This window comes from Chaetodon trifascialis, chromosome 24 (assembly GCF_039877785.1).
Source record: "Chaetodon trifascialis isolate fChaTrf1 chromosome 24, fChaTrf1.hap1, whole genome shotgun sequence".
Classification (NCBI taxonomy): domain Eukaryota; kingdom Metazoa; phylum Chordata; class Actinopteri; order Chaetodontiformes; family Chaetodontidae; genus Chaetodon; species Chaetodon trifascialis.
Window position 1 is genome coordinate 6,952,619 of NC_092079.1, and position 26,477 is coordinate 6,979,095.

The following is a 26,477-nucleotide window of genomic DNA, read 5'->3' on the forward strand; positions in this document are numbered from 1 at the left end:
CGTTGCGGCTGAAATGAATTGCGGATTGGTGGCGGACGCCATAACTATATGCAATTTATTTATTTACGTTAGTCCGATTATTTCCTTTCCTTTGAAGGCAGAGATGAGAGGACACTCAACAGCCAAATGTTGTGTCGATTTTTTTTTTTTAAATATGTGGTTTTAAGGTAAAACTCTGTTAATAGTGTTGCCGAGGTACATAACCCTGTATCAGCTGTTGTTGTTTACCTTTTTTGCCTTTTAGTCAGGCGTTATCTGAAATTGTACTTACATGCAGTACTTGCAACCACAACCACTGTTGTAAAGTAAAACTGATTCGTGCTGTCTCCCTGCCACACCCTAGAAAAAATGCTATATTGAATGAATATTTAGTCAACAAGCACTTAGTTATCAATGCACGTTATGCCTTAATATTGACCAAGTACTGCTCCCCATGTCGCTGCTGCGGTCAGAATCCGCCAGGCTGTCCAGTGGGAGCTGTAAGCACTTTGCTGCCCTCTGGTGGACAATGAGAAGACCGACTGTCAATATGCTCACGCTATCCATTTCACCCGGTGCAATTTCTAAATTGAATAATTCTCTGCGTGCAATACAACATTTGACATTCGTAGTTTTCTCAAAAGAACATTGGCAATGGTACTTTTTTCCTGGCAGTAGGATTGTTGTGGATTGTTATGTTACGTTAGATTAATTTGGCTTTTGTGATCGTCAGTCATTGTTGCAGCAGTAGCTGCAAAGGCTGACAAAAAGGCTGCCTATTGTGCTGTATTTTAAATATAAGGACATTGGAGCTTTAGTTGATGTTGTGGTCTCATTTGTTTGAGGATTGCTGGTGAAGAATGAAGAAGTTTTTGCAATGTTAGTTCGCCTTATTTGTGGTGGATATTTAAAGACTTAGGGTAGACGCTATGTAGAAGCCTCGTTGGCGCAGTAGGCAGCGCGTCAGTCTCATAATCTGAAGGTCGTGAGTTCGAGCCTCACACGGGGCACATATTTTGCTAATTACTTGACGATATATTTTACAATGAATGGGGTGAAAACAGCTGCTGAGAAGTGGTATGTTCTTAATGAAAATACACTAATGTAAGACTGTAGTTTTTTCAGCAGGAATTTCTGCAGACAGACCAAAAGTAAAGCCAGGAATGGTGTATGGGACATTTTAAAAACACAACTTTTTCTGTCATGCCCAAGGCCCGGCTAGCTCAGTCGGTAGAGCATGAGACTCTTAATCTCAGGGTCGTGGGTTCGAGCCCCACGTTGGGCGTGGATTTTTTTTTTTTTTCACTGATTTTGGAGTGCAGTTGTGTCTGTACAATGTTTAAATTCGGTTTGAAGGTTAAACTGATAATAAAGTTGATATGTTTGTAATGATGGTGCTAGGGTAACATAACCCAACCCTGTATTGGCTGCTCTTGTTGCCTGACACTTAAGCATTGACCACTGTTTTGAGCTAAGTTGTCATTGAGGTAGTTTTAGATATGTTGAACATCACAAGCTGTGTCAGCTTGTCTTGTCTATGATGTTTGTCAGACCAGTTGCTGTTGAGATGAGCTGCAACAAAAACACATTAGAAAATCCTTGAGCTATGTGAGCATTGGTGGTTCAGTGGTAGAATTCTCGCCTGCCACGCGGGAGGCCCGGGTTCGATTCCCGGCCAATGCAGCACCCTCTTTTGCAATTGATAATTTTAGACAACAATTACATGATTTTGTATTACATTTGAATTTTTGTCCAACAAAGAAAAAGAATGGATTTAATCAAACCTTTTGGTTCACGATCAGTAGAGGAAAAGAGAAGGTGCATACTTCAGATATGTTTTTCTTCAGTCTCCAGAGAGTCTTTTTGCAGATTCTTTTTGCAGATGTTGGAATTTCCCCTCGTGGGACTAATAAAGGAATATTGAATTGAATTCAGGTGATGTTTGTGGGCAGGAAAACAAACAGACAAAAAAACTCAAAAGTAGTGTGTACTCCCCGTCGGGGAATCGAACCCCGGTCTCCCGCGTGACAGGCGGGGATACTTACCACTATACTAACGAGGAGCTGTTTATATTTGCTTTCTTGCTCATTTTTCAATGTTCACTCCACCACAACTGTAACCGTTCATGTTTTGTCTTTGTACCATGATCGTGCTGCCTGTTCCATTCCTTACCACATTTGCTGAGATATGCAGTGTTTTTAAATGCGGTAAACTGATAAGCAAATTGTGTGTATGATCTGAGATGACATCCACTGTGGAATGGTAGAGCTGAAGGTCATGTGAGCATTGGTGGTTCAGTGGTAGAATTCTCGCCTGCCACGCGGGAGGCCCGGGTTCGATTCCCGGCCAATGCAGCTGTCTTTTGGGATATAACGTATTGAAAGCCCTGCAACGTAGTTGTCACAATTATTGTGTAGTAATAGCCGGAAACACTAACATACTCCTAATTTGTTTGCTTTGTGATTTGGTTGCTTTGTAATTTGGTTGCTTTGTAGGCCGCTTGAACACACTCAGAAACTCTCTACTCCCTTGAATGATCTCCAGTCACATACAGGCCGTTGTATAAATGTAGCAAATATTGACAAAATTGTGACGAATGTGATGTGTGCGCGCGCTCCGAGAACCATTGATTTTGGCAATGTTGTAGGCCTCGTTGGCGCAGTAGGCAGCGCGTCAGTCTCATAATCTGAAGGTCGTGAGTTCGAGCCTCACACGGGGCATGAGTTTTGTTCTGCCTGTGATTTCATCTTGACTCATGGACAGCAACAACGCTATTGTTCACCCGAAATCCCCCAAAGAGCATTAACTTTATCCAGGTGCATTTGTCCTGATATAAGAGCATGCTTTGTGTGTCCTCTCTCATTACTGCCAGCGGGTTCCCTCAATCTCACTGAGGCACAGTGTCTTGCCATCAAGCTGGCCTCTGGACACTGTAAAAATGGAGCACATTTGACAGCGTGATGGAAGAACCATCCATTTTGTTCACCTTTCAGGCCTCGTTGGCGCAGTAGGCAGCGCGTCAGTCTCATAATCTGAAGGTCGTGAGTTCGAGCCTCACACGGGGCACATCTTTTGTTTCATGCCTACATTCGTTTCGCTGGGCTCACGTTCTTGTTGCATTTCCTTGCTGATGGACCAGGGTCATGATCGAGTTTATCGCCAAATGCTTAAAATGTTCTGGGTCTCCCTTCTTGTTTGGTTCCCTGGAGGTTATTTGAGACCTTCCTACTTTTCCCAGTACAATACTAAACAACTTACTACAACTTATGTAGCATACAGATGTTGATAGAAATAAAGGAGTGATTTGAAGTTTTCATGAAGATTTTTATAATATAATGCGTGAAAACTTGTGACCAATGCGTTCTAAGCAAATAAAATCAATCTGAACACAGTTGCCAGTTTTGGTCAAAAAAAGGAAAAAAAGAAACAATCCAGAGCCACCTTTAAAATCTGACAATGACAGTAGATGTCAGGTGAAGTGTCACTTTAAGAACTGGTAGGTTTGACAGTGTTTTTCCTCTTTGACAAATTACATCATTAATGTGGGTTTTAAATGTCATATCTGTTTCCATAATAAGGCTTCTGCTGATATTCATGTGTTACACGTTGCTCAGAGAAAATGTAAATAAAGTCACAACTGAGACATGAACCCAACTATCGGAAGAGTCTACAGTAATACACTTTGTCCTTGGGAAAATGTCTGTTCCCTTTTTTTTTAAAGGGCAAACATTTAAAGAATTTTCTCCTGTGTTACAGCCATCCACATAGACAAAGTTGACCACTGTGGCCTGAAGACGGGGGAACATCCTGGGTAGTTGTTGACATCGCACTTCCATCAGCACCTCTCGTACAGTTCTTCTTCTGAAAGGGATCATTTGTTGCATTAAATTATATAATATTGTCAGGTGTCCTGGGTTTTTCCACACTCTGTTTGTATGAATGATGATAAAACTGATTTTGTTACTGTACAGAAATTGTTAGATGTTAGATGCTTTTTGTTGTCAGTGTTATATTTTGTCTGTGATATTGTGTAAGTTATTTTTTCTCCATAGAATTAAATGACCATTGACCAAGAGGAAAATGTCTTGTCGAATATGAATTAATTTTAAATGTAAGAAGGGGTTGACATAACTCTGCCCTGTCGTTCCCAGGTAAACGTTGTCAGAACCCCCCATCAGTAGAAGCTGAGGCTTCCCAGGAATAGTCTTGACATTTGGGTTGAACGTTTACAGAAAGCATGGATCATGTGTCTGCTCACTTTCTGCATTACGCAACCTTTAGAATCAGACTTCAGAGTGGAACTTTCCCACAGCCTGCCCTCCCCTAAAGGGGCATGTGATGTGTTTCCGAACAGCCATGATGGTGACATCTTTGACAGGCGTGTCTCAACTCTTTGATTTGCATTCCTGCTGTTTTATGTTTAACATGATAATCTTTTGCCAGAAGGCAGGCACAAAAACAGACACAGAGATAAAAAATATGATTGGAATTGTAGGGGGATTATAGTCATTTGTATAGAGCTTCTCACCTCTGGCTTAATTATACCCATCAGCAGAACAAGCTGGTCCTACGTGAGCCGAAGGTTCAACTTTATCTTTGTGCCCAGACTTGTTTTGCATGACATGTTATCAGCAATGATTAGCTTTTCATACCACCTGGCAAAGGGTTATTTGAATACAGACATGAGTTGATATTGTGTAGTTTGTATAGCTGGCTTGAGCAGCACTTCCCAAACAGCGGGGTCCGAGAAAAAAAAATAGCAAAGCCAGAGTCCAATGCGACTTGTCAACGTGACGTACCTAAATACTTAGAAGTTGTACATTCCAACTTGACAGTAGAGCCTCAGCGTTGAGCCAAATGCAGGTAGAGATGCGCATGCGCACTCGCTGATCCACTCTCCGAAGCAGAAGGTGGCGGTAACGCGCTAATCACCTGGACGACAACAGCCGTAAAATTAGAAGAAGAAGCCCATTAGCTGCCGCTGCTGCTCTCTGGCAATGATACAGCAAACACGGACTCGGTAAGACACATCGAGATGGACTTAGCGAGCACTTTTCATCAGTACAAATACGGATATTATGTAGACACCGTTGTCTGTTGACGGCAGACGGGGTTCATTCTTCGCCAGGATCATTTTTGTTTCGGGGAAAAAGGGTACTCGACGTCAGGGAGAGGAATGGATGCGACGACTCGCTTCCTGCGACACGCACCGGCCAGCTAAGAAGCTTCCACATTCACTTTGAAGACCACCTGAGTGCACCTGAACTGTTCAGGGCTAGACTTTCGGCGCCTGATCGTGACACTATTATCAGCAAAATAATCGTAATTGGTGAAAATGTACACTGAGTAGGAGCAGAGAGTGGATAATCGCTAGTGGCGACCCAACAGCTCGAAGCTAACCGACGACTAGCTGAAATTCGCATTCTTTGTTTATTTTATTTGCTCCATTGAATACAGTGTTTTTATATGTCTGAAGTTGGACTCATACTTACGTTGGGTGGACGGACACCGCTTATAAGCTAGCCTTTCAGCCTAACTACAGGCCGGAACGCTGTACTTGATTTTTAAAGGACATAAATCATCTGACATCTCACTTATGACTCGTTAGTGTCGCGGTACTGCAGCTGACCCAGCTAGCTAGCATCTGTGTTAGCTAGTAGGTAGCGCAAACAGCCGTCAGCCATTTATTGGCCTTTAATAAGTCGTTGATCGTAACGATGCACCACCAGGACTTCACGGGAGACCCGCCTGCGACCGGGAGCAGGAAGACGGCGTACCACTACAGGAGGGGCAGCAGCGGCGCGTCCGCCTCCGCCGCAGCCGGTGGCGGTGGAGTGAATGCGGGTGACGACAATCCGTCCCAGGCTGGATCCTCTTCACCCGGACCCCACCACCAGCCCCAGTCCCAAGTGGCTGGCGCTCAGGTGAAGAAGAAGAGTGGCTTCCAGATAACAAGTGTCACCTCAGCTCAGATCAACGTGAGTGGCAACAACAGTTTAGCAGATGACACTGAGAGCTATGATGACATGGATGAGTCACACACAGAAGACCTCTCCTCCTCTGATATGCTGGACGTGTCAGTGTCCAGAGCCACGGATACAGGTGTACCGGAGAGAAGCTCTTCTGATGAGACATTGAATAGTCTCCATGGGGTCGACACACCTGGACTTGTGTCACCCAACGAGCCCCTTCACCCTCATTCCATCCCTCAGGGGTCTCAGCAGCACACCTCTATGGTGAATGGGACCATGCATCATCATTATTATCCCCAGCAACACAGCCAGACCCACCATCAGCACTCTGATAGCTTGGGAGGAGGTGAACACTCTTTGCCAACTCTTCCCATTGCTCCCTTGGCTAATTCCAGCCCGGCTCCCAAAGCAGGGCCTAGCCAGTCCCAGAGACCTCCGATGTTGGATAACACTAAACCTGCAGGTGGAACAAACCAACCATTAGCCCCTATTGTTGGTGGGACAGCCACTGAACCACACCTACAAGGCAATGTGAACATGTCCAATGTGTCTGCTGTCACTGCTGCTACGGTTCCTCCTTCTGGGCCTGCAGGTTTTGACAACACTAGTGTGAGTGGGCAAGTAGCTTCTGCTGGAGGAGGAACAGGCTTGTCTGCTGCCACCTCCAACACTCAAACCCAGCACACCCAAACTCAGACAGCTACTGGGTCTCGTTTTAGGGTGGTCAAATTAGACACTAACTCTGAGCCGTTCCGCAAAGGAAGATGGACATGTACAGAATATTATGAAAAGGAGATTCCTCAACCAGCTACAGCCGAGGCACCAAAAGGTGCAGATGTGGTTGCAGAGACTGAGGCAGGCAACGCTGCGATTAGTCAGAGCGTACCTGCTGTACAGCCACCTCACACCCTGCAGCCCTATCAGCAGCCGAGCCAGGACTTCACAAGTCCACAAGCCATGCAGAGCCCACCACAAGGGCTGGCCCAAACCACCCCTCTGACCTATGTTTCACCGCAGGAGGTTGTTGGTGGGGCTCACTTGCTGAAACCAGTGGCCCCTCTCACTCTTCCTACAGCAACGCCACAGGCTGGCTTAAGTCAGCCTCCCTCTGTCATACCCCAGCAGTTGCCCTATGCCGTGGATCCCCACCAGGCTCAACCCCAGGGAGGTGGTTACCCTGCACCTCAGCTCCCTGGAGGCGTTATGGCCCCGGGAAGTGTCCGACAGCCAGACTTTATCCAGCCCACTGCACCTTTCCAGAACCAAGTGCAACCTCCGCTGCCGCATGTTACAACAGGAATCTCAATAACATCAGTTCCAGGGGTCACAGCTCAGCAACCTGTCAGCATAACTCAACAGCTGCCTCACCAAGGTCAAGTAGCCCCACCTGCCCAGGCAACTTTTGCAGGACAGCCACAGACGATCCCAGCTCAACCCCAACCTCACCTACAGCCACAAATTCAGCCCTCTTCCACAGCTACAGTCCCAGGGGCACACACTCATGGGACACCCTACATGCCTCTGACTGCTGTCCTCCAACCCCTCCTCACCCCGGGCGCAACCTTCGCCCAGGTTCCGGGAGGAGGGAGCTCCATCAAAACCTCCCAGTTAGAGGATGCGCAGAAGCTTTTGCTCCAGCACCAAAGCCTGCTGGGACTGCCCAGGCTTGGTGGGGTGGCAGCAGGTGGAGAGGGGGCTGCAGAGGCCCACATGGGAATGTCAGCTGAAGCCAGCGCCTTCATGGCTGCTGCTGCAGGCCTCAGGACTCAGCATGCCGAAGGAGAGGAAGACAGGTGAGGATGGACGGCCTGTGCTGTCAGAGCCACTGATTCTGAAATGAACTTTGTTTTGCTGGTGGAGGTTTTTAAGCAAACAAATAGTGGAAGTTATTATTGATACATTGTAGTTCAGGCTGCAGCACAGGTTGATAATGTAGTTATTTTTAATTGTAACATTTCATTACAACTACTTACCTTTGCAGTAATTTTGAAACATATTTATTTTCAAGGCAATAAATACAAAGAAATAGCTTTCCCTTCCTTTCCTCATCATGGAAACAAGCAAGTATGATTTACAGGGTCTGATTGTGGTGTCTGGCTCGATCCGTAACTGTATCTCTGCTTGTGTGCTTGGAATGGCATCCTGCCACTGGTTTTCTGTCTGGTTTTGCTGTCACTGTAGATGAGGAGTTTGATGTCGACCTACAAGCCCAATGTCACATTCATCTGACCCCCTGTCCCCCGAGGTCACTGTTGGCCTTCAGAAGGCAGCGGGCGAAAAAACAGCTCACTGGACATTATTGTAAAAACATCAGTGGCTTGAATTGAAACAGTGGAGTTGCTGAGTCACTGAGGATGCTGGTGACTCAGCAGACACTCTGCCCTGGTTGACCCCCCTAACCTCACACATCCACCTCCATTAGCCCATGGTTCTCTATCATTAAGGCTGCAGTCTCCCTGTCGTACTGCCTGGTGCTATCCTTCTTACTTGTTCAGTATTTGCGTCTCTCTTTCCCCCATCTCCCCTTAGGTTTAGTCTTTTATTAGACACTGGATCTGTTGATCTGTGCTGCCCCGAAGGAACTGTGCAGTGGTTTATTTACGTGTACAATTACTCAATCCCGTGTTCCTTTTAGTTTTGCTGCGCAAAAGTGGTTATTTCAGCTGCAGGTAGTTTCTAAAAATACATGGTCAGTGGAAATGAAGTCAGTGCCCTGGAAAAAAAACTGCCCTGCTCCATCTGAAGATGCAGTGTAAGTGTTAGTCTTGCAGAGTCTGTGTAGGAGAGACCGTGGAGGGCCTGATCAGGAGTTGCGTTGCATGCATCTGCAGAGAAGAAGAGCACTGTTGTGGCAGCAGTCTAGTGTTACCACTGTGCTGTCCTGTGTTCTGGTTTAGCAGGAGATTCATGTTGTGAGTGCCACAGTGATGCCTGCAGGGTATGCAGGAGGTTCGACAGAGGACTGTCAGCCTCACCCAAGCACCCGTAACTGAAATACAAAACCTATTCTTGAATGTTGTGGCTTTTATGTAGCTGTTGGCAACAAAAGCAAATGGTCTAAAAAGTCTTCTCCCCCAGTGGTGTACAAATGCGTGCTGAGACTCCTGAGCAGTTACATGATTAAAACAACAGTTGCTGAGCAAACCGGTAAACAAACTTCAAACCCAATTATCAGCACGGCAGGCCGTTGGTGACCTGAAGCTCACCGTTCATGTATTTTCAGCTGTTGAGGTCATTTCTGAACTCAAGGAACAGTGATGGAGGCTGCTTCAGTGTTGACACAGTCTTAGTCAAGTTCAGCTGCAGACAGAGCTGGACTGTTGACTGTGTGTGGAGGCTTTTGTCAGCAATTCATGGCACCCCATCATGACTGCGTGTGCACAGTCCCTGCGTGCCGTCTGTGTTTCAGTCCATTTGTAAGCCTGTTTTCTTGTCATGAATTGGCCAGTCTCCTGCAAGACAGTCTTGGTGTGTGTGTGTGCTTTGTTTATAGTCATGGTCATGTCATGCTGCGATCTGGCTCTGGCTCCCTTTTACTGTCTCTGCTTTCTTTCTGTCTCCTATTCTCTCTGTCGCCCTCTCTTTCTTTCTCTCTGTGCTTCATGTCAGCTGTCCAAACTGTTCTCCTCTACCCCATTCCCATAGACACTAGTCCATTCTCCTCTTTCCCCTCTTAAAATATCCCTCTCCTTTCCCTTCATACATGTAGTCTTCTCTCCAACCGAATGGTATCCAGCCCTGTGCCATGATGAAGTCGACAGGTTTTTCCTCTGTCAGGCACCTGCACCCATATTTACCACTGAAAGTGAGCATGAGCAAGAGCGTATGAAAAGGTTGTGAGTCAGTACCCTTTGTTAAGATCTCATGACCAAGAACAACCCTGTGACTGTAGTGACAGTGCCAACATAAGGAAAGAAGGCCACTGCAGAAGCAGTACTGTTTTTTTCCAAACATTTAAACGACCAGATTCATAAACGTCTCAGAAACTCTTTGAATGCTTGAACTCTCTTACGGGCAAATTGACTTAAATGATTAACCAGTTATCTAAATAGTTGCTTTATCAACTTTAATTTGGGTTGACCCTGAACAGCAGACCGGATGCAGCCGTGAGAGGAAGACCGTGTTCAGTCCGAGTTTGAGCAGTGTTCACCAGCTGTCAGCGTTCACCTTATGATCCGGCTGTAAAAAACACCTGACCTGGCTCGGCCGTGCATGGCTGCCGCCGTGGTAAAACGGGGATCTGAGTGTGTGTGTGTGTGTGTGTGTGTGTGTGTGTGTGTGTGTGTGTGTGTGTGTGTGTGTGTGTGTGTGTGTGTGTGTGTGTGTGTGTGTGTGTGTGTGTGTGTGTGTGTGTGTGTGTGTGTGTGTGTGTGTGTGTGTGTGTGTGTGTGTGTGTGTGTGTGTGTGTGCGCGCTCTGCAGCGTTCTGCTCCTTTCTGTTCACCTGCTTGCTGTCTATTTGAATATCTGTCAGTGAGGTTGATGTCAGCAAGAGGACTGGATGGCAGCACGGCGATATTAATCAGGCCTTTCATCAGGTCCCTGTGCGTCCTCGGGTGGAATTTCAGCCTGCAGGTTGTTGCTAGTATAATTTGACATTTGGAGAGCTGCCAGCATCGGTTCACAGCAGAAGGAAAAGGCGTGCACTTCCAATACACTTCACACCTGTTGCTTCTGTCTCACCCACACACCTTTCTCTCTTTCCTGCAGAGAAAACTGACATTGCATACAGGTTGCGGAATGACTATAGCATTGGTTCCCACTGTTTGTAGCCTTATAAATAGCAGTGTACTGTATCAGTAGAGCTATTTCACCGCTTAGGCAAAAAGCATTACTCTGCATGTTGATGTAATGCACAAATGGAGCATAATGATATCACTAAGCAACATAGGTGCGACTGAACAGCCTGTGTGCAGCACTGTCAGTGTCCTCCTTCCAGCATTGCATGTTTTGGTTGTGAACCTGAACGTATTATGCCTTATGAACACTTATGTGTGCATCTGTATGTTGAGCACTGGTCGTAGGCCTCATTTAGGAATCATTTACCTATCCTAAATAATTTTCTGTCCATTAGTCAACACAAGAATCAAAAGAATATTTCCTTTGCCCAGGTGTTGCAAATGCATGCAGATCACATTTTCATTTGTTAAAAACATAAAGTGGTAATATGCATTTCACAGCTAACTGCATGTCAAAGATAGATGAAATGTCATCATAACTGCATTTCATACACAGGCCATTTATTTGTATGATCTTGTCCTTTGGAGCCATAACAGTTGGAGGTGCAGTCGTTGGTGATTATTTGCATAAAAAACTTGTGCACGCCATGTGTCAACTGCTTTGTACCAGCAGCCCTCTTTTTACATTTGGCATCTTTCAGTATTTTCTCCTATTTTAGTCGAAGCGCACATGTGCTCAGCAGCAGTTGAGGCACAGTTTAAACCTAAGTGAGCAGTCATGATATTCCAGCGTGAACTGAGTAATCATTAATCAATCAAAGACTGCCTCCGTAACCGTCAACAGGTGGGCCAAAGGTGGATGCAAGAGAGTCCCTTTGTTGTGCCGGGCGAAGCACATTAGGTTGTTAAAAGAGCCTTGTTCTAATAGAGACTGATGTATCGATAAGGTGACAATGAGCTGTGTGATTTTAAGGGGATGCAGGCTTAGTTTCTGATTGTGAGCTGCTTCAAATGTGCCATCAGTTCTTAGATAAAGCTTATCTGCCTTTAAAAGCCGTTTTGTGGCTTCCGAGCGTCAGTCTCTATCATCAGTCGAGGCTCAGGCGCAGCTCTAACGTGGGCTCGCATATTAGGCCTTGTTCAAAGATAGGGCTCCTTTCAATGCCTCTCTGGCTGTGTGTTCAATGTTGGTGCGTGACTGAACGCTGCTCTGTTTTTATGAGGCGCTTCAGTCTGTTAATCCATCACATGTTTCAGTGACAATAAGCTGCCCGTCGAGCACTGCAGTTATACCGGCTTTGACTTGTGATTTATGTTTTGTTAATATTGACACACCTGTTTTTGATTGACACATCATCCAAAACTGAGCTTTTATGAGGTCGACGGAGTCCCAGATGGCTAAGACCTAACACGGACAAATGCTTGAAGCTATCATAAAAATAGAGTTGATGGGGAGCTCGGCAGTAATTTAAAATATTTCTAGCATAAATAGAGTTGGAGCGCTGCATTGAGTCACATTTACAAACCTAAACAGCGAGTCATACCGAACAACGAGCTTGTTTGTGAACACACCCCAAGATAGGAACGCTGGTATACTCATGCATTGTTTACACAGCCTTAACATAACGAGAAGAACAAAGACACATCATAGTAAAATGGGAAAAGTCTTAGAAGTAATTTCACACCATGAAATTATGTGGTCTTCATTTCAATATTAATAATTCTTAATAATTTCTTCGCTATCAGATACAAATCCAAAATCTTAATGCCTTCTTCCATGCTTCCTGCTTCAGGCTCAACAAGCTCATGCTGCTTTGACCAAACCTACATCACTTGATTGAATATTTAGGTGGCGATCCCAATGTGAAATGAAAGCCAAATTAAGAGGAAGCCTGAGGCGAAAAATCAGGACAGAAAGTATTTTTAAGAACACAAATTGGCCCATCTTAACACATTATGCCTACAGCCTGCCATTAAATATATACTATTGCACATTTTCATGCACTGATACCTGAAACCTGTCTGGTCTTCCCATTATTTTATTTTAAATAGCTTTTATAAAGTATTTAAAGGTAAGTCAGATTTAAGCCTAAAGACTTCTCTGCGTGCACATTTTCTGTTGTAATGTGTAGACTCATCACTGTAAACCCCAGGCAGCTGTAATAGGCAAGAAGTAGATGTGCTGATGTGTACCTCTAATGTTCTGTCTCTGCACACCGCGCATGCGGTGTATGATAGTGTTCATGTTTCGCCTGCTTGTGCACACCATTTGCAGTTGCTGAAGCACAAACAGCAGGTTTCTGTTTGGCTGCTTTGTCCCTCATGTTTGCTGGGTCTTCTGGTCCGACTGCAGCTTTGTGAGTCAGTGTAGTGGTGCTTCTGGTTTCCTGGGCGGCATCTCCTGCACGTCAAGCCCAATAAATCACACCTGAAGGTAGTTCAGTCATTTGTCTGTTAATGAAATGTGACATGAAATCACGCTTCAGCAGAGGCATCAACTTGGCCGTCTGTGTCTTCTCTCACGTTGTCGTGCTGCCGTTGCCCCACAAGGTGGCAGTGTGGGCTCATAAATCCTCCCAGGCTGGTCAACAGTTGTTTATGCAACCTTGGCGTGCACTGAGAAGCTGAGCTAAAATGTGCCTAGCGGCTAAGTGGAAATGTCCTTCCTGCAGGCAGTGAATGAGTGGTTTTAGATCTTTTCTCTGTAAAACACTCCGACCCTGTGTCCTTGCTGTCAGAAATGAGTGTGTAATGTGCACCAAGTGTGGTTTCTGGCTGCAGAAGGTGTCAGTGGCACAGTTATTAGTATAATATATCCATTGACAGGGTTCGTCACACAGTAGGTGTGCTTGTTTTTATGAGTGGACTGAGTCTATTTCATGCTAATGGTCTGACTTTATTATTTGTGCATGCATCACATGTTCAGACGCCGTAATGTTTGAGTCCTTGTTGAGATAACACCAGAAGGGTGATGTTTTCAGGCTTAGCTGTCTCATTTTGATGTGTGTGAAGATCTTAATGCAGCCAGATAATAACTTCATCCGGCTCTGACAGATTCAGTTTAAGGCAGCGTGGGTGGGGGGTTTTGGGGGGCGCAGAGCCAAGTAGATGGGTCACGTTTGTACGCCTTGTGCCTTCGTGCACAACTGCAGATTCTTGTAGAAAGTAGCAGGCCAGAGAGACGTAATATGTGTCTGTGCACGCCTGCTGAAGCGTGTTTACGAGCTCGTCTGTCAGGATGCTGTGCACGTATGTGTGAAGCAGGAGGCGTCAACAGGAGATGTTTTAAAGACAAAGAGGAGGAGACGCAATGTTTCTGGTTTTGACCGGCCGTGCCACGATCGCTGCCGTGACACCTGTGCTGTTCTTTTCCTTCTGTCTGTCTGTCATTTTCCTTTTCGATAACTCCCCCCCCCCAGCTGTTCTCACAGAGAAGAACACAGTACAGTTTCACGTAGCAGGATAGAAATGGGACATTTCACATCCTATAATTGAAGCATCCAGCTGAGCTTTACTGCAAGAGGAGAATTTACTCCTGAGCTTTTTGCTCTCACGGAAAAGGGCGGCCTTAAGCTTCCACTGTAAACTCACATGATGCAGAAATTGGAGTGAATTGTTCTTGATGTTTGATCCTGAAATGTTTGAGTTTGAGACGGTAAAGCGACCCGTAAAGGAAGCAGGGGTTGTGTCTCGCTAAAGGACACCTCAAACTCGTCTGTCTGTCAACGCACCCCTTCCTGGTAAAGAACAGCCTTCACGGTAAAGAGAAGAAATAATCGTTCTGCGTGAAGCCAGTTGTGTTTGTTTTGTCTCAGACCTTTGACCCTTCCATCTGCCGAAACACATTCGCGTCACCACACGAAGGCCGCACGCCGCAGAGAGCCTCGAGCAAAGTTTCTCAGCCGCCGCTGAGAAGATCCTCACTGTTGATGTGCTGACCGTGAGCTCCCCCGACTCAGTTTCCATTCACAGCGAGTCCTCGAACCATGAAACAGAAACACTGTGCAGATCCATGTGACCGGGGTTCGGTAACAACTTCCTGTGACGTTTTTAATGTTTTTGGCGTGTAAGATTGTGTAATGTTTGGTTGTATAATATTTATCTTAGCCCAGCATGGTTGAGAGAGAGACTGTGAGATTTGTGACACAGAGCATGAAATTGTTTTTCTGCCTTGTGTGTGCGCTTACAAAGCTTTTACAGCTCACCTACCTTTTACCTGTTTGTGTGCTATTTAGAGCGAAACTGAAGCAAGAGGAGATACGTGGCTTCATCTAATCGATCGATTGTTTTAGACACTTTTCAAGCACAATCCTTAAATCCAGCTGCTAAATTGTGAGAATGTGCTGCTATTGTTTGATTTTTGGGAAATAATGATTGGCTCTGACAGATGTCTCTTTCAGAAAATGATTACCGGTTAAGAAAACCGTTGCTGCGTGATAGAATCTCCTCTTTACATCACCATTTTGACTTTCTTACTATATCACACCCTCCTTGCTAAATGTAGAAGGCTGAAACTCCCTCTATTTCCATCTCCTTTAAAAATGCGTCCACCCTCCGCAGCGGATGTGCACTGTGTCGGGGTGTTGAAAGTTAACACCACATCCATCACAAGAACAAGGCATGTCTCCAGTGTCACTCAACCAGTGGAGATGTCCGAGCTCGGTCTCCATCCTGCGCCGTCTCTCTGCCGTCTCTCATGGCTCATATGGCACAGAGGCTGGTTATGTAAGACATTGCGTGCATTGCAGAGACCGATTCACTTCTGCTCCAGAGAGCCGCTGCCCTGGAGCTCTGTGATGCCATGAGAGCTGTTTGAGTTTTGGGGCGTTCCTGCTCTTTGTTTTGTCTGTTTCTGGGCGAAGATAAAGAGAATTTTTCCGCAGCTTGCAAACAAATATGTGGTTATTTTTGATTGCTAGCTTTGTACGCATCTCCTACTCAGGAATTATACCTCAAAAGTGGAGAAATTGCATGCTGCAGGTCTAAATTTGATTACTTTCCAACAAATCTTCACATATATTACTGTCTTGTTTTTTGGTGTGTGTGTGTGTGTGTGTGTTGTGTGTGTTGTGTGTGTTGTGTGTGTGTGTGTGTGTGTGTGTGTGTGTGTGTGTGTGTGTGTGTGTGTGTGTGTGTGTGTGTGTGTGTGTGTGTGTGTGTGTGTGTGTGTGTGATCTTGCTGTCGGCCTCTGTTCTCCTACATGTAAATGCCAGCGCTCAAAGCTTCCGAAACCGGATTCTGCCAGTTTGCAACACACACACACACTGGCTGCTACGGCAAACACACAAACAGGAGGCACGCACGCACGCACGCACGCACGCACGCACGCACGCACGCACGCACGCACGCACGCAAGCTGATTTCTCCCAACTGCTTCAGGACAAGTGATGTGGAAGAAGGCGGGCGAAGCACAGAGCAGCGCACAAAGCGATGAAAAAAGAGAAAGATGGAAATGATTAGATGCCGGCAAATGCCGTTGAGGGATGTAAAAAGTGAACCCAGTGTTTTAGTGTTTGACATAATCCAGCAAAGGTTTGATGCACTGTTTTGTCTTGAAATGAGCTGATAGCTTCCAGTTGTGGTTTTCGTGGAGGTTACTTTTCATGTCGTGCTGTTGTTTCCAGTCACTTCCTTGAATCGCTTTGTGTCCTCGCTGCTTTCGCGCCCTTTGCTGCGTTCATGTAACTTACAGCGGTGGCAGAGCTGGACCCTTTCCAGGACCACACACTGCAGCCTGAGCGGTGGATCCCCGATTGAGCCCAGCTCTGCTTTCACTTGAACCGCACCATAAAGTGAGGCGGAAGCATTACTTACACCCAGCTGGATGCTTTTGCGAGAGGGAACGCGGATAAAAGCAGGGTTGCTGTGGTTAAAAGGGGGCGCGTCTCCTCCTGTATGGGCAGAAGGCATTTAGGTTGCTGTTAGTGTTTATTGATTTTACACTTTTCCAGAACGCCTGATCACTGGAGCTTAAGGATATCTCCTCTGCTTGTTGTGACATGCCTTTCTTTTCCTCTCACCTCGTGTTGGCTGTGTGGTTTTGAAAATGTTTCTGTATGACAAAGATGTAATCTTACACACTCTTAAGATATGAAGCAGGCTGCTTGTCTGCATTCACGTCAGCCTCCTCAGTTAAGCTGCCCCAGTTTCTTTCTTCTCTTTTTTTTCCATGACTCCTATCTCAGATTAAAAGATATTGCCCGAGGTTTGACGGTTCAGTCCAGACGGTACAGGATTTAGCATTACTTCAACCCCCTTCCCAAACTTTACTATGGCTTGGATTTAAATATAGGCGTCACTTTTCTCAAATATAGTTCACCCCTTGTTTTGCGTTGAAACTTTATATTTTTAATTATGTGGGCAATGCAAACACCATCCGTTCTTTTTGTTCCTCCACATCGTCAGCTGCCACACTGTGGCTACACATCCGCCCTTATATAAGCTGCGCAGGGTGTGGCGAAGACGAACACCGCCACCCTTTTCTGTTCAGATCTGCGTGTAGCCAGTGGCTGTTTTTAGGAGGGTTCACGGTGTGGATGGTGTGTTGTCAGAGGCTTAAGGGAGAGTTAAAATGAGCTCTAATTGATTTGTTAATAGTTAATTGATTTATCCACAGTTTGGCAAGGTCGAGAGCTCATTATCGAACCTCTCTGTCTAATAGCTTGGTGGAACGTGGCCATTAAAGGAGATTTTATTTTAGTGTCGTTAGCGTCGTTTCTAAGCCTCCTAAGTACAGTATGAACATACATTAAGCTTTAACGTAGCGGTTAGGTAATATATGGGTCAGCCCTTTGCACATGCCACACACACAAGCCTAAGATGGACATGGATAGATAATGAATGAAAGCATCCCCATCTGTGATGTCATGACGTCAAGATATTGCCATTGGCCGAGCCTGGTGTGTTGCACCGTCAGCGATTGGCTGAAAGTGAACCGTCTCCACATGAGTGAACGCTTCCCTCAGACGACTTGTGAGCCTTTTGTTCTGTGCGGGCATGCGTACACTGACCCAAACCTGCAAGTACACAGTGTACAGTTAGACGGGATGCTATCAAGAGTTGCATGGTCAAATGGCAGATAAAGTAATTGCCACTAATCAATAATGAGTCTTTTGAGTCGAAAGTACAAGTGGAGAAAACAGCCGTTGTGACCTGTTCTTAGTCTTGTGTCCGGCCCTCGACTGTTTCTTGGATTAGTGACACATACAGTGAGGGGAAGAAAAGATGTGACCTTCACCTAATGAGGTTAATAATTTCACTGTATGCATTGAGCAAAATCCCACCAACAAAGTCACCCGCCGCGCCCCTCGGCGCCATTTTGTGGTCCCAACAACTGCGCGCTCCCTTCGACCAGGGTTGTCGCCTCCCTTTGTTCTCCACAGTTGCTCTACTCAACAGTCAGTGCCGTTTATTTTTGTTTTTTTACTGCGAGATACAGCGTTGATGCTTTGCGCTCTGCATCAGCTGCCTGCCCTATCTCCCGTCCAGCTCGCCATCCTGTTTTGATCGTCTTTGTTCAGACTGCGATGTGAACTGTGTGCGCGTCTGCGTGCAAGCCTCTTAGCGCTAGCATGGAGGTACACGTGAGCCGTGCTCCAGTGGAGACCCATGCTGTGAGAGTGTGCGTGTCCAGTGGGCGTCCACTGATGAGGAGCGACAGGACGACTAAAGGCGTGCCTGGTACAATGTACACATTCTCCTTGAGAGAACTGAAGCGGGGGGCACAGTCTGAGGAAGTGTGAGGGATGCAGGAGGTGGATGTTTATCATGTTAAGGGAATTTAAGGGCAAATGCATCCATTCTTCACTAGAACTGATGCAAGGAGGTTTGGAGTGGGGTACCACTCCTGTGCCCAGCATAGGGTGGATGTTGCAGGAAAGAAGGAGCAAGAGGTTTCACGCTGATGGCAGTGAGCGTGCTAATGGGGTGTGTGGTCAAAAGTAGCTCATCCTATTGGACGGATCACCCTAATCTCCGCTGACAGTTTATATAACAACAGAAGGAGGAGGTGACATGACTCCTTATGCAGTGACATCACAGCCCACCCTCCTATCTCCCCTCACCTTGCACCCAATCGTCTGAGAGTCTTTCTGTGATTCAGGCTTAGCAAGGGGGCAATCGGGACGACTTATCACACTAATGCGTGCTCCCGTTGTACGCACACACACTCCCACTACCAGCCCTGTCCTACACAGCTCCATCCTGGTCTCCATTGTTGGCCAGGCTCCCTATGTGAAGCTCCCACTGCTGAGGGGAGCAGGGAGTCAGGGGCCAAAGGTCAGGAGGACGGAGGAGGGTGCAGTGGTTGTGTTTGTTTTGGGGGGTGTTTTTGGTCGGGGCGGGTGTGTGTGGGGGGGCCCTCTGCTTTGATCGGAGTGTGTGTTTTAGCCTGAGAGCATCAATGAGAGAGAAGGGGCTGGCCGGGGCAGGAGGAGCGCAGGGCAGGAGCACCATGGCTCTAAAGCTGCTCTTCTGGGAGCTGGAGAAGCATCTGAAGAGGTAACAATGGCTGTGGTGTTGTCACATTGTCGGGGGTCGGTGGAAGCAACCTAGGGGTTAAACAAGGGCGGACGCCATGGGGGTTTTGTGTTGATGCATCTGCCTGATTGTCTTTTTTTTTTATTGTTGTTGCTGTTGTGGTGGTGCTCAGTTGATTGAATGTCGTGGAAAATTCAACTGTGGCCTGCAGTTATCAAAGCATTTACCCAGGTTTTCAAATCTAACCATGATCAGCGTGGGAATTTGGCACCCCGCATCAACACACACCACCTCAGGACATTCAAACTCCCACTCAGCCGCCCTGAACGGCTGTAATTGTGTTTGAGCACACAGCGTTCCCGCACATGCATGTCGCTCCGCTGGACTGCGTGTGAGTATGAAAGCGCGTGTGGCTCATGTTCACTGCAAGGCGCTCCTGGCCAGATCCAGACCAAGAGGAGTGACTTTGTCCCTCACCTGCTTTCAGTTGAATTTCCCCTCCAGTTTCAACAGCCAGAGATAAGCATCATGTTTAGTTCCTCAGCTGATCCACTTAGCCCATATTTGCTTCCCTTTGCTCAGTTATCAGACCACTAATAGACCCCAACAAACCAGTGTGTGTGCAGGCTGTCCAACATGAGGTCTGCAACATAGATAAAAATATTTCCCTACAGTTGACCCTCCCTACGTTCTCCATCACAGTGTGTATGTGTGACGCTGCTTGTTTGGATGGAACAAAGGGGGAAGTCACCACAGACGTTATTTTCCAGTTCTCTAAAAATCACTCGATCCCATCAAAGGTCCATGACCACAAAGCCAAAGTTAACGAGAAAGCTGGAGGAAGTCAGATAGAAGAGCACAAGGAGTTCAAGGGTGTTCGTCTTCTCCGACATGTTTCTGATCTCTCAGCTTGGTACCAGTCAGTGAACGTCCCAGCCAGACGGGGTTCAGGTGTGTAAGCAGGTGTTCGACAGGAGCTCTCTGAAAGATGCTCTTGTGTGTGTGTGTGTGTGTGTGCATGCGTGCGTGTGTGCGCGCGCACGCGTCCTTGTCCAGTCAAACTCAGGGAAAAGTGTGAATGAGCAGCAGTTTGGGGTCAGTTAGCTCGTGCTGATTAAATGAAAATGTGTCAGTATGTGCAAAGAAAACGGCGCCCTCGTTTTCCGGGACGCCGTGGAATCCTTTTTATCTCGAGCGCAGCTGTTTACACCAAACGTACTTCCTCTTCCTTGTGTGCTGTTAATGGCTCTTGATGACATCAGTTCATGCCGTCATACAATCAAATCCCATTAGCGTATCTAAAGTGCCAAGTAATATGAGTGAAGTATTGATCTAATCAGCCGTGAGTAAATCAGAAAGAGATGAAAATCTGCCTTTGCGTTACAAATCAAAGGTACCTTAAATTAGGGCTGCAACTCGCTATTATTTTTATTATCTGGAGTCTTCAGAGCAGTTGTCATGTCCGATGATCAACAGTCCAACTCAAAGATAGTCTCTTTGTTATCAAAGAAAGGCACGAAACCCACCAAATATTTCCATAAAAGTTGATATTTCTGCCTTTTTAAATTCAGTCAATTTAAAGCTGATGTGTACAGAAAGCTCAAGTAGCTGAGGAATTCTTGATATATCGATTGCTCATTGGCCTGAGAGTAAAAAAAAAAAAGTTCATTCATAATGATATGAACAGGCTGAAACCAGCAAGTGTTTGCATTTATTGTTTGATATTTTGGGTATCCATTTTCTGTTGATTGACTCATTGTTTCTTACAAGAGGCAGTTCTCAGATGATTAATATCGGAGCCTCAAGGGGTGCTCCTCACTTCAGTCAGCTCATCTTCTGCTGTTTTCCTGCCATCTGACCCCTTCCTGCCTCTCCCCACACTTTCAGACTTTCAGTTTTTGTTTACTCTGAAGTGACATCTGGACAGTGCTCAGGTCAGCTTTTAGCTCAGGGTCAGCTTGGGATCAATTGATTATGTTGACTCAGATGACATGATGCCTGTGTGTGTGTGTGTGTGTGTGTGTGTGTGTGTGTGTGTGTGTGTGTGTGTGTGTGTGTGTGTGTGTGTGTGTGTGTGTGTGTGTGTGTGTGTGTGTGTGTGTGACCTCTTTACCACACGATTGATAACCGATAGGTGGAGACGTTGTTTCACAAAACAGCCAACTAAAGATGTTCATAACCTGCAGCCCCACATTTGAGCAAGAAACCCGACATGACAGCACGTTTTGACCGGGCTGGACGAAACAGCCGGTTAAAAGCAAAATGTCTACCGGTAAACTTCTGTCAGGAAGCTCTTTCACGCCGTGGTGTGCAGTTTCTTTCGGATGCGGGTTTTTATAGACGACGGCGCAGCAGGTAGAGCGCCGCTGAATGACTTATGAACATGAGCGAGCTCTCCTCCAATCAGGAACGCCGCGGCGCCCTCCTATCGCGTGCATTATGTTAATGAGCTGCCACCTCAGCCAATCACGCGGCTGCTGGCGCCGTTCTCCTGCATGTATTATCCAAAGAGCGAGCCGCGGTCTGCGGAGCTGCAGCCCGCCGCTTCAGTCTTTGTGTGCTCTGTCCCGGCTGCGAGCGCTGCGGTCGCCCGGAGAGCAGACCTGACGTCCTGGCCTCAATAATGCGCTGTTTTTCTACTTTCGTACCGCTGGATTTCCAGTTTGTACAGCCGGGGAATCGCCTTTGGGGGGTTTAATGGACGGGATAGCATGAATTCCCAATGTTACACAGTGGCGATGGATCTTGGCGTTTGTCAGCTGAGGAATTTCTCGATTTCGTTTCTGTCCTCTGTGCTCGGGAAGGAGAGCGCATCGGTCCGGGTTGACAATAGGTAATGTCTGCAGGCTTTCTGCGCAACATCGCCCGCTTCTGAAACGCGATGTGCGGCAAATGAAAACGAGGCTACGAGCCTCATTGATTCTCCGCCATCAAAGTCAGAGCCTCCTAGCCCGACCTCCATTTGCTTTGTTGCAGACACTCATTACTGTGGCTTCTAGGTTGTCATATTTTGTGACAGCTCCAGCATTTTCCACCTCAGGCTTCTTTGTGTTTGTCTCCGCTGCTTGATGCCTCAAATGCCAGTCACGTTTCTGCCACGAAAAACACCCAAATCTACCCTGCAGTGCTCAGCCATCGTTGCACCATGTAGGCTGTGACAATCAACCAACTAATCCTCTTTTTTCTTTGTCTTTCAGCTCCTCTGGTGCAAGCGTTGTGGCCATTGACAACAAGATCGAACAAGCAATGGTAAGCGTGTGTTTGTTTTAAAGCTCTATTACGCAGTCATATCACCCCACAGTGTTTGTAAATAGGCCCGTCTCATGCCTGACATGTATGCGCTGCCTCCACTGTTATGTAACGCAAACACCGCGGTGTCCTCCTGAGCGACATGCAAGATAATGTGTGCAATGGTGGGGGGATGTCAGGTGACTGAGGGGCGACACAAAGCTGATGTTCAGCAATGAATGAGTAAAAAGCATGATGGCGCTTTTCTGCGCTCTGGATGTTATCTTTCCCCGCATATTTGCGCCTGCTGCTGTCTGAAATTGTGGCGGCAGGAGCTTCCTGCTCTGTCACGATTTGAACAGATGACCTCCGGGTTGTTGGCAACTCGATGTGGGCCAGGCTAAGGTTCACACGCTATCTCTCTCTCTCTTCCTCATCTCATGCATATACATGGTCCCTCGCCCTGTCCCCCCCTCTCTGTCCCGTGTTGCTAGGCAAGCAGCAGCCTCCCCATGGCTCGGTATAAATAACTCGGCCGGTGATAGGCTCCTCCCACCCCGGTGCAGGAACATTTTGTTCCCTCTCTGTGCACCAGGCCAGGCAGGAGGAGGAGGAGGAAGAGGGTCCTCAGAGGAGGGGATGCTCAGATTATTAGGCGTAAATCCCCATTCCGTGGGCTGCCACAGCACACTGCTCAGGCATCAGCGCGGGAATGCACCACAAGGCCGCTTCTCTTAATAAATAGTATTTCTGAGGAATCCATGAGCTGGTTTCCTGCCAGACAGCTGCCATGTGCTGTGCCAATGACTTACGACCCATAATTAGCCTTTGCTCTGCTGTGTCACCTTCTCTCCCGGAGTCGCTCACATGTTTGAGTCAATTTCTCTTTGAGAAGAGCGTCGCTGTTTTTTTTTTTTTATCCAAGTGGGAAGTCAGGGGTTATTTCTAGAGTAAATATAAACATGGATGAGCCAAAATACAATTGAGGAAAATAAAAAGGAAGTTAGACAAGGGAGGTTTGGGAAGTCATGAAGGTCATGTGAATCAAAAAGGATGGGGTGTGCGATCAGGGCTGCAACTATGCTTATCAGGTATTTAATCTGGTGATCTGCAAACCGATACTCATTTGGATCCTAAAAGTAAAAAAAAAAAGGTGAAATATTTCAATTTTTCAGTTCACAATCTGGTGATAGGAAAAACTGCAGAGCAGCAAATCTTCCTATTTGAGAAATTGGAGCCACAGTATGTTGAAAAATGATGAGTTGATTATCAGAAGTGAGCTGTCAACCGTTTGTTTTCTGTCGGTTGGCGTGTTTTGTCGATGAACTGACTGATGCTGCTCTTGATTAATTTATAAGAATTTATTTTAGTCTTCCGACTCGCAGAGAAATTGTGGCCCGTCCCCATTCCTCAGAGTCTCAAAGAGCTTGCTGTGTTTGAGCAACTGTGCAAGAAACAAAAATACTTACTATACAATGATCCGAATTCGAAAAAGGTAATATATCTTCACATCTGAAAAGCTGTAAGCAGCAAATGTTTAAAAAAATGGCAAACAAATCAGTCGATTAGCAAAATAATTGGAGAGTAATTGACAAACTAATTGTTGTATCTATCCTGAATAGTTTCACTTCCGACGTGAATCAGCTTTATAAATAACAAGCATGTGGAAGCATATGGTCGTTTTGTTGCATCATAAGGAGTCTGGATCATAGTGAGTGTGGTTTGAGCTGTCAGCTAACCGCCTCTCGCTCTTTCTCCCCCTCCGTCCTCAGGACCTGGTGAAGAGCCACCTGATGTACGCCGTGCGCGAGGAGGTGGAGGTGCTGAAGGAGCAGATCAAAGAGCTGATCGAGCGCAACACTCAGCTGGAGCAGGAGAACAACCTGCTGAAGAACCTGGCCAGCCCCGAGCAGATGGCTCAGTTCCAGGCGCAGGTCCAGACCGGCGGCTCCCCGACCGCGACCGCCCAGCCTCCGGTCCCGGTCCCGGCCGGGACGACACAAGTCCTCCCCTCCACACAGAACTCCGGCACATCTGCGTAACCCATAAGCTGCACACTGGAGGACCCCGAGGATGAGAGATGGGGGGATGGGAGGAGGAGGAAGAAGAGGAAGGAGTCTTGCCATACTGTGAACTGACTCTATGCCACCATCTCAAAGAGCGCACACTTCAACTTACCCGGAGGACGAAAAACAACTTTGTTTTGTTGCACATTTAATTTAACAGAAAGACTGTGGAGTTGCACCTGTGTGTGTGTGTGTGTGTGTGTGTGTGTGTGTGTGTGTGTGTGTGTGTGTGTGTGTGTGTGTGTGTGTGTGTGTGTGTGTTTGTTTGTGTGTTTGTGTGTGTGTGTGTGTGTGTGTGTGTGTGTGTGTGTGTGTGTGTGTGTGTGTGTGTGTCCCAGCTTGATCTCCAACTTTTATTACCCGCTTCAGACAATCGTCGTCGTCGTGATCATCATGATGATGATGAGGGGAAGGACGTGGCTGACAGGAAGTGACTGTCGATCCTCACAGCCGCCTCCGCCGCCATTGTTCAGGGCCACCTGGGGGGAGGAGCTAACGCCGGGCCCGGCCAATCAGGGGAGCGTGCCGCATGCTCTTGTCAGTGCCGTCGAGTCCCCGTGGAACGTGTGCCATCGTCTCGCCCCGCCTCGACCCGGCACTGTCCACCTGCATCACAGATTTTCTACTCAGAGTCTTGTTTTCCATTTGTTTTTTTGTTTTTTCAGTGCTGTGGTCCGTGCACCTTTTCCAGACGATGCTGACAATGGACGAACTGTACACACTTGTACGACCCATCTGGAATGGGAGTCAAAAGAGTCCAGCTCGCTTTCTCTCATGCTCACAATTTCTGTGGACGACGAGAGCCTTGCTGTTCTGGGTTGAGGGGGATGACTTAGAAAGAATTACGAAATATATATTAGCTGCGCCTCATTGTTCACTTTGAGAAGTGTGTTCTTCCCGAGGTTCACGCCGCCGTCCCCACCCTGAACACACTCTCCCCCGTCTTGGATGGAGCGTTAAACATTTATGCAGGGAATCAAGGCTTTTTTTTAAGGGAGGGTTTAGGATTCATTTTTGTCTGTTTACGTTTTCGCTCTTGTTGATGTAATTAAAGTCCTAGTGATCTGTAAAAATAATTAATGGAGAGGCAAATAAGTAGGACATGACTGTTTCTAGGTAGTTAACTTTGTACAGATTAAAAATTTCCAATTAAACTCTGCCAAGTGCCTGGTTTCTAACCATAGATACATATATAAAAGTTTTTTTAGTTGTTTTATTCAATACGTGTGTGTATATATATTTATATATATACATATCCATATATATATCTATGGTTTTACCAGGTTTTGAACTACCTGTGATGTCATTACTCAGGGTGGGAACAGAAGAGGATTATTTCCCTCCACACTAAGATGCTGTCTCTCCTGCAGTGACACACGGCCTTGTACTGTACGTGAACTCTCCTCTGCCGTCGCTTCACTCACTCGCTCAAGTTATCTGGACTGTTTTACCATTTGGAGATGTGTGTGGTTTTTTTAATGGATGGCGATGGTGTTTTTTGTTTTGTCTTTTCATTTCTTTGTCTTTTTGTACAGCCGAGTGTGTGAGTTGCTCGTAGTGCAACTGGAGCGCTGAACGCAGTTATGAGACACTTGGCACAAAAGAGAAAAAAAGGAAAATGCCGAGCACAAGTATGTCGATGTTTTGTGCATGTTCCTCAGCCCATCACAAATGTGACGTTACAATTGCACTAGACAGTTGCACCTCAAATAAAAATGAAAACAAAAAAAGCGGACTGTTCGGTTTTCTTTTGAAACACTGTTGAGGTTTGAGTGACTCTCCAGCTAAAACCCTTAAAACTCTGGATTAAATCATTAAATTGATGCAAAAAAAAAAAAAAGGTTTATAACAAGGAAATCAATCAGTTCTACAATTTAAACATAAGTACAGCTGCTCTTCACTCCACCTGTTCTAGCCAGTAACCTGCTCTTCCTCCCAGTTTAACAGCAGGATCACCTGCTTCCGCACTAGACCTCATTACGCATGCGCAGAGGCGGACCGCCACCTAAATATTTATCTATATGTGGACGTGTTATTGGTTCGATACGGCCGAGCCCCCTTTGAAGACACGCTGT

The 26,477-nt window shown here is 46.5% G+C and overlaps 1 protein-coding gene and 7 non-coding genes across 9 annotated transcripts; 7 read left to right on the forward strand and 1 right to left on the reverse strand.

Moving 5' to 3' along the window:
• Positions 1 to 916: 916 nt before the first annotated feature.
• trnam-cau (transfer RNA methionine (anticodon CAU)) lies at positions 917 to 989 on the forward strand. Its single transcript has one exon. It is a non-coding gene; the product is annotated as a tRNA-Met (tRNA).
• A 202-nt stretch (positions 990 to 1,191) lies between these two features.
• trnak-cuu (transfer RNA lysine (anticodon CUU)) lies at positions 1,192 to 1,264 on the forward strand. The gene has a single exon. It is a non-coding gene; the product is annotated as a tRNA-Lys (tRNA).
• Positions 1,265 to 1,591: 327 nt separating this feature from the next.
• Positions 1,592 to 1,662, forward strand: trnag-gcc (transfer RNA glycine (anticodon GCC)). The gene has a single exon. It is a non-coding gene; the product is annotated as a tRNA-Gly (tRNA).
• A 307-nt stretch (positions 1,663 to 1,969) lies between these two features.
• On the reverse strand, positions 1,970 to 2,041 carry trnad-guc (transfer RNA aspartic acid (anticodon GUC)). The gene has a single exon. It is a non-coding gene; the product is annotated as a tRNA-Asp (tRNA).
• Positions 2,042 to 2,262: 221 nt separating this feature from the next.
• On the forward strand, positions 2,263 to 2,333 carry trnag-gcc (transfer RNA glycine (anticodon GCC)). Its single transcript has one exon. It is a non-coding gene; the product is annotated as a tRNA-Gly (tRNA).
• Positions 2,334 to 2,626: 293 nt separating this feature from the next.
• Positions 2,627 to 2,699, forward strand: trnam-cau (transfer RNA methionine (anticodon CAU)). The gene has a single exon. It is a non-coding gene; the product is annotated as a tRNA-Met (tRNA).
• A 273-nt stretch (positions 2,700 to 2,972) lies between these two features.
• trnam-cau (transfer RNA methionine (anticodon CAU)) lies at positions 2,973 to 3,045 on the forward strand. Its single transcript has one exon. It is a non-coding gene; the product is annotated as a tRNA-Met (tRNA).
• Positions 3,046 to 4,949: 1,904 nt separating this feature from the next.
• Positions 4,950 to 26,228, forward strand: LOC139352127 (TSC22 domain family protein 1). Of its 2 annotated transcripts, none has more exons than XM_070994226.1 (3): positions 4,950 to 7,744; positions 22,306 to 22,357; positions 24,109 to 26,228. In XM_070994226.1, the coding sequence occupies exons 1-3, from the start codon at positions 5,697 to 5,699 to the stop codon at positions 24,376 to 24,378; spliced, it is 2,370 nt and encodes a 789-aa protein (XP_070850327.1). In that variant the 5' UTR covers positions 4,950 to 5,696; the 3' UTR covers positions 24,379 to 26,228. The 2 variants fall into 2 exon arrangements, with proteins under 2 accessions (XP_070850327.1, XP_070850328.1); XM_070994227.1 differs by lacking the exon at positions 4,950 to 7,744 and adding an exon at positions 21,620 to 21,941.
• Positions 26,229 to 26,477: the final 249 nt, after the last annotated feature.

Coding starts and splice junctions, on each gene's coding strand:
- LOC139352127 (XM_070994226.1), top strand. CDS start 5,697: ATGCACCACCAGGACTTCACGGGAGACCCGCCTGCGACCGGGAGCAGG. Junction 7,745..22,305: donor GCCGAAGGAGAGGAAGACAG/GTGAGGATGGAC, acceptor TTTGTCTTTCAG/CTCCTCTGGTGCAAGCGTTG. Junction 22,358..24,108: donor ACAAGATCGAACAAGCAATG/GTAAGCGTGTGT, acceptor CTCCGTCCTCAG/GACCTGGTGAAGAGCCACCT.